The 7,478-nt window shown below is 42.1% G+C and overlaps 1 protein-coding gene across 1 annotated transcript in view; it reads right to left on the reverse strand.

The window, feature by feature from the left end:
- The window catches only part of Igbp1 (immunoglobulin binding protein 1), a 40,060-nt gene extending 36,405 nt beyond the window's left edge, over positions 1-3,655 (reverse strand). The window contains exons 1-2 of the mRNA XM_048336159.1: positions 3,430-3,655; positions 2,830-3,123 (exon numbers count right to left, since the gene is read on the reverse strand). Coding sequence (XP_048192116.1) covers positions 2,830-3,123; positions 3,430-3,620 — 485 coding nt within the window. The 5' untranslated portion in view covers positions 3,621-3,655. The remainder of the gene's footprint in view (positions 1-2,829; positions 3,124-3,429) is intronic.
- Between the last annotated feature and the right edge of the window lie 3,823 nt (positions 3,656-7,478).

The following is a 7,478-nucleotide window of genomic DNA, read 5'->3' on the forward strand; positions in this document are numbered from 1 at the left end:
TCACCTTTCATGCCCTTATATTCTGAAGCCTTTTCCTTATTCCAATAACCAGATATGACCACTTCCTTATTCTGTGTGACCACTCCCTTATCATTTTCACAACACTGTATCTCTATGGCATTTACACTCTTCTTTTGGCACAATTATTTGTATACAAGATTCACAGTTTCAATTACCTGTTATATGGTAATGGGCTACCCCCAATACTATCCTAAAAGATAGGGTAATGAATTCCACTTTGTATCTGTCTATCCCATAATCTTAAAAATCACTGACTGTTCCCTAACCATACTTTATTTTTCATAGTCCCTACCACCTGAACTTAAATTATTTATTACTTTACTGTGTATGTGCTTAGTTCTCTAACATCTAGAATTGTTCTTGGCACACAGGTGGGGCTCTATCTACAGTTGCTGGATATATCAACCAATTTTCAGCTCTGTAATGCTACCTGACACCTCTACTTGGTTTTACCTTTTATTTGTCTGAGACTGGGACTCAAACTCAGTATCTGATGACTTCAGTCACTGACTGGGACTGTACCACTTGAGCCATGCCTCACACACCATTTAGGTACTTTTTAAAATTCAATACTGAAGGAGCTGGGAATGTGGCTTAGTGGTAGAATGCAAAAAAAAAAAAAAAAGAATAAAATTCAATACTGAATTTATACCCTTCCCAATCCTTCCCAATTCATGATCTATTCTTCCTCCAATCACCATTTCCATGAAGTCTGTAGCTACATACCTAAATCAGAAACAGACATCTTTCTTGTTGCTTCCTTCTATTGCACTTCTTACAACCAATAATCAAGTTATCTGCAAATTCAATCTTCATAAGTAAATATTATCCTCACGATCCCTATGCTACTGCTCTACTGTCATCCCTCTGTGATCTAAGTGGGTTTAGTGCACAAATTAGAACCATTCTACTTTTTCAAGAGAAATAGTTCTTCAGTGGATCTCAGTCAGAATATTAATCAGAGTATATCTCTTTAGCATGGTCTACAGCTAAAGAGCTGAAACAGCTAATGTTTAAAAGATGTGCCAGATATTGTGCTAATTTATGTTTTACCTCATTTATGCTTTTAAATCCTATGAAATAGGTACCATTGTTAGTTGATCTCACACAAGAGAAAACATGAGGCTCAGATGGGTTAAATCCAGTGGCCTATAAGTAAAGCTGGGACTAAAACCCAGGTCTCTGACTCTAACTCATACTCTTAGCCACAAGTATATAAACTATAGCTGATTCAATGTCAGCACTGTGCTATGATTGTATGATTATTTATCTTAATGCTTAAACCATGTGGAAGGACCTATTAACTCAGTTTTATAGCTGGGAAAAATAAGTTGCTCCAAATCACAGAGTAATTAAATAATGGAACTGGGATTCAACTACCTTCCCAAATTCTTAGCAAAATGATTGCTCCTTTACCTTTCTCATATCCGAAGCACACCTTGGCCAGGAACCCATAGAATTCCTCAGCATCATTCCTTCTTCCTCTCTGCCACCTTAGGTTTGAGCATCACTTAAGTCACTTATGGGTTGGTTCCCTTTCCATGCATTCTTACTATAGCAATGTTTCTTTAATGTGTCTATGGCCTTATCAACACTATCAGTAAATTGCTCTCTTCTTCTGGATATTATTCCTACTCATCATTAAACAAACTCAGCACAGGAACTGCCTTCTCCAGGGAACTCTTTTTTCTTTCTCCTTCTAGTGAGGTAGGTGCTCCTTCTGTCTTCTCATTTACCTTGTATACCTTGTATGATAAGACTTTACAGAGATATTGTTTCTATGCTCATTTTCTTTCGTGGCAAGTACCACCCACACTTATCCAAGCACTCATTCCGGTTATATCTTTAGTACCCAGCAGGTCCTAAACAGTGACTAAAAAAAAAAAAAAAAAAAAACCTAAACCAGGCACTAGTGGCTCATACTTATAATCCTAACTACTGAGGAGGTTGAGATCTGAGGATTGTGATTTGAGGCCAGCCTGGGCAGGAAATTTCATGAGATTCTTACTTCCAATAAACTCCCCCCAAAACTCTGGAGGTAGAGCTGTGTTATGGTGCTAGCCTTGGGCAACAAAAGCTCAGGGACAGCACCTAGGCCCTGAGTTCAAGCCCTAGGTCTGGCATCAAAAATGAAACAAAACAAAACAACAACAAAAAAAGACAAACCCAAGGAAGCAGTTTTTTCAAGGTTACATACGTGGTGAAGTTGTGACAGGACTATGATCAATGCAGGATGATAAGCATCTAATCAAATACTTTGTTAGAATAGAGCAGCCTTAATAAACAGAATATAAATGGAATAACAATTGAGGGTTTGTGCCTTCAGAGATATTTACTACATAATGAATGCTGTAACATGGAAAATATCAAGAGATACTTTGTTAAACTACATTGCTGCTGTTGGCAAGCTTAAGGTAGTAAGACTCTGAAGGTTAGGTATATGTCTCAACAATGGCAAGAGGCATTTTTTTGTCAGTCCTAGGGCTTGAACTCAGGACTTGGGCTCTGAGCCTCTCTGTGCTCAAAGCTAGCAGTCAACCACTTGAGTCACAAAGCTACTTACAACATTCTCTTTTTGATACTGAGGAATCGGACCTATGGCTTTGTGCATGCTAGGCAAGCACTCTACCACTAAGCCACATTCCCAACCCAGCAAGTGGATTTTGAAAAACTCTGGCAAGTTTTCTTTCACAAGGGCCTACACTCAGTTAGAACCAAGAATGATGCAAATCATTATGTCCCCACACACCGTAAGACATGCACCCACCCCCATAGCACTGCAGCTTTAGATTACAGCTATAGACCCACCTCTCTATTTTAGCCTGTCTTTGAGATGCCATAGCAACGAGGTTAGGATAGGCCATGGAGGAACTAGCAGTGTGATTTTCAGGTGAGTTGCTCTTGGTTTGGGGCAGCTGAAACTCGGCCACATGATAGCAGTGGCACTGAGTTAAGTAGTTTATAAAGTGTTCTCGAGCCTGTTGCAAATGATCTAGGCGCTTGCTGGGGTTGACCTGTTTCATGGTGAGTGCTCCTTGAAATGCTGGCACCAGCAGGTACTTCAGGTCGGTGGAAGCAATCTCTTCCAAATCTTCATTTTGGCTGGAAAGAGCAAAGAGGAGGCTATGAAGCCTGGCTGAGTACTCAAATTATTGTCCTAGCTTCCTGCGGAAGGGGAGGGCTGGGAAGAAGCGGAAAGGGAAGAGTGGCTAGTTTCAATGAAGTGGCAGCTGGGCGTTCCCACCCAAAATGCGTACTAGGGAGCCAAGGGAGGTGGACACAAGATGGCAGTGAAAAGTGGGAACCAAACGGTCTTAAAAATGCTTTCCACTCCGGTTCAATGGCTCCACCCTTAGTAATAATTTATCACCTTCGTTCTCAACGGTTATTACCTTCTCCCCTCCGTACCTGAACAAGTCGAGCTGCGATAACATTTCAGCAGCCTTGTAAAGCAGGTCAAGCCCCTTAAACACTTTATCCTGGATTGCCCGGGAAGCGCTGGGTTCCATCGCTACTTCTACTTCGTCTAGAAGTCGCTGACTAGTTTCAAATAGCTCCGGGAGCCGCGGCAGCAGTAACTCATCGCCTGACGCCGCCATTTTGAAGAGGGAAGAACGGGGCAGATCCACTTCCGGGGTTAAAGGCAATCTTATGAAAGGTGATTCCCGCGAGCCTGAACGACACCGGAAGTGGTGCTTCATTGGCAAGTGGTCGCGCGTTACCGATACGCTTAGACTTCTGGGAACTGCAGTCCGCTGGCCCTGGCAACGGTTTCCATAGACTCATTTCCCCTGAAGGCGGGTGAAAGGGCTTAGACATCTGTCAAAAACAAACACCACAAAACCTGAAAACTAGTTGCTTTATCCTCCGTAACTTGTGGCAGACAGGAGACTAGGATATCTCGTAGGCACTAAGACCCAGGGGTGGCGATGCTGAATCCTGGCCCCGAGGGAGGACGCATTAGCTTTAGGGGCCGGTCTGATGTGCGCCTTTCCTACTTGGTTAGTCGTCCCCCAAAATAGAGGAGTCAGAGAAGCCAGGGGCTCCAGCTGCCGCGCGATCTCTGGGTAAGTCGGTTAAGCACACCGGCGAAGTGGAAGTGGCGTCCCCCCTCCAGCTTTCGTCACCCAACTCAATGAACCCCACGTTCTTCCCCACCAATCCTTGCCCTTACCCTCCCTTTTCGCGTCACTCTCTCCCACACCACACAGGACTATGCCTTTTGGGCCGGCACCCTGAAGAGCCTCTCTCCCAAATCCCCAGGACTTGCTAACCGGCAACTCTGACCTCCCCACAACCAGCTTCCTTTCATGCCACCAGGTTCCCAGGTCAAATGTTACTTCCTCTGTGCAACCTTCTTTGACTCCCCCTCCACCCCGCGCCCCTCAGCCAGCCAAGTCAGGGCTTCTGTGTATCCCCATCATGGCACCTACCAGATCCAATTAGATTCATCTTCACACCCCTCTGACTACTTTCTAATACTCAGTATTATATGAATAGAGAAAAATGTAGAAAAATGCAGAACTTCGCTACTTAATAAGTGACTACCAAGCACTTGAATGTGGCTATTTAAATCGAGATATGCTACAAATATACGACTCACCAGATGTTGAAGATATTACAAAAATGTCATAATATCGCAATACTTAATTTGATTACTTGTGGTATGATTTTTATATATTGAATAAAATATATTCTTCAAACTAATTTCACTTGTTTCTTCACCTTGAAAAATATATATGCACTACAAAACTTAAAGCTCTTATTTGTTGGCTCAAAAATTGCTACTGAACAGCATTTGCTGTAAAATATAATTCCAGAAGTTTGAAAGAAAGGACATCATTGCTTTGAGCAAATAGATATAAATACATACCTGTGCCTGGTGCTGGTGCATCGCGTGTAATCCTAGCTACATAGGAAGCTGAGATCTGAGGATCGAGGTTCGAAGCCAGCCTAGGCAGAAAAGTCTGTGAGACTATCTCCAATAAACTACTTGGAAAAAGCCACAAGTGGTGCTGTGGCTCAAGTGGTAAAGCTCTAGCCTTGAGCACAGTCTCAAGGACAGTGCCCAGGCCCTGAGTTCAGGCCCCAGAACTGGCAAACAAAAATAAAACATACTGATTACCTTCTACCACTTGAGTTGTCCTAGGAGAATTAAATAGAAGATACATTACTGCTGAAAATAAGCTTTCAACTAAACACGGGTAAGAAGGTGGGAAATCATATTAAAACAACTGGAGTGCAATATACGACCATATTGCGTTGTACTGGCTGTCATAAAACCAAGAAAAGACAAGTCATTGCTTGCTATAAATAGGTCAGAAGGTTTCTTAGACATGATATGCAATAATAGAATTTCAAACCTGGAAGGGAACTTCAAGAATCAAGGGAAAAACCTAGACTGGAAATAAGTAACTTGTCAAACCAGCTTGTGGCAAAGCTGGTTTCAGTTGCTACTCAGTCCATCAACCTTCAATTAAGTGTGATTTAGAAAAATGGAGAAAGGTTCCATGTAGGACAGATGAAGCCCTGAACTAGAACAGTGCCAAGTAAGGGGGAGATCAGACAAGGCCCAAATAGAGGATAAAAAGGCTCCACAGGCAATGATAATAAACTTCCCCTCCAAACCCCTGCTTTACTATTTCAAGCAGAAGTGAGGTTCTGTCAAATTACCTATTCTATTTTCTGATATCTCTAGTCACTCTGCTAAACTGAACTTTTAGGGATAGCCTTAGCTAGGATTACAAAGAAAATGGCATTTGTAGAGAAGACTTAGAAACTTGTTAACTGGAAAGCCAAATGTAATTCATGCCAGGCGCAGGAAAGTATGTCAATCTCTTCTCTCCAATTAATCAGAGAAAAGGGTGAAAGTAGAGCTGTGGCCCAAGTGGTAGAGTGTTGCCCTTGCACAAAAGGAGCTTAGGGACAGCACCAGGCTCAGCCTTCAAGCCCCAGGATTTGCAAAATAATGTTACTACTACCAGTATTACTAATAATAGTAATAATGATAATTAATAATAAAATATACTCCATTTCTTTGCATTTGTTTGTATCAAAACATGTCTTTACTGCTGCCTAGGAGGAAAATGAAGAATTTGAATTCAATATTGAACTTTGTAAGCCCTTTTTATTTGTGCTGGTCCTGGGGTGAACTCAGGGCATGGTTACGCTCTTGCCACTAGGCCATATTCCCAGCCCCAAGGCATGGTTACTCTCTATAAGCTTTTCTGCTCAAGGCCAGTGCCCTACCACTTGAGCCACAGCTCTATTTCCGGCTTTAATTATTTAAAAAAATGTTTTTGTGTTTTGTTAGTTGCAGGGCTTGAACTCAGGGTCTGGGTGCTCCTTTTTTTGTTAAAGGCTAGCAATCTACCTTGAGCCATAACCCACTTCTATACTTCCAGCTTTTGGGGTACTTAATTGGAGTAAGAATCTCCTAGGCTTTCCTGCCCAGGGTTGGCTTTGACTCATGATTCTCAGATTTCAGCCTTCTGAGTAGCTAGGATTTTAGAACGTTTTTATGGCTTTCACAATGATAGTCTTTGTAGGAGTTTTTAATTACTTTCAGAATGTCTGTTGTATTTTAAGTGTTGCATTTCGTATTGTTTTGAGTTGGTACTAATATTGACAAGTTAGGAAAAAGTAATAAAAACCAGTTATTTGTTGCATTTCTGTGCATTTTGTCATTAAATTCCTGGTGTGAGTGGGAGATTTTGTGTGGGAGAGGTAGGGGTTGTTCGTCCTAGAGCTTTAACTCAGGACCTAAGTGCTGTCCCTGAGCTTTTTTTTTTTCTTGCCAGTCCTGGGGCTTGAACTCAAAGCAGCCTAGGCACTGACCCTGAGCTTCATTTGTTCAAGGCTAGTGCTCTACCACTTGAGCCACAGCACTACTTCTGTCCTTTTCAGTGTATGTGGTTTGAGGAATCGAACCCAGGGCTTCATGCATGCTTGGCAAGCACCCTGCCACTTAGCCACATTCCCATCCTTGTCCTTGAGCTTTTTTGCTCAAAGCTAGTGCTCTACCACTTGAGCCTCAGCTCTACTTCTGACTTCTTGGTGATTAACTGAAGATAAGAATCTCACAGACTTTGCTGCCCAAGTTGGCTTTGAAACCTGATACAATCCTGATTTCATCCTCCTGCATAGCTAGGATTACAGGCATGAACCACCATTGCCAAGCAGATGAGAGATTTTTGAAGTCCAAGTTTACCAGGAACCAGTGGCTCATACATGCAATCCTAGCTACATAGGAAGCTGAGGCCTGGAGGATAGAAAAATCCAGAAGACTATCTTCAACTAACTAGCAAAATGCAGGCTGGGTTCTTGGCTAAGTAGTAGAGTGCCAAATAAGCAAGCTGAGCAAGAACACAACATCCTAAGTTCAAGCTCCTGTACTCTAATACAATAAATAAATGAATAAATGAAAAATGAAAAATCCACTAAGTTCTGGTGGCTCA

This window comes from Perognathus longimembris, chromosome 28 (assembly GCF_023159225.1).
Source record: "Perognathus longimembris pacificus isolate PPM17 chromosome 28, ASM2315922v1, whole genome shotgun sequence".
NCBI classification, from domain to species: domain Eukaryota; kingdom Metazoa; phylum Chordata; class Mammalia; order Rodentia; family Heteromyidae; genus Perognathus; species Perognathus longimembris.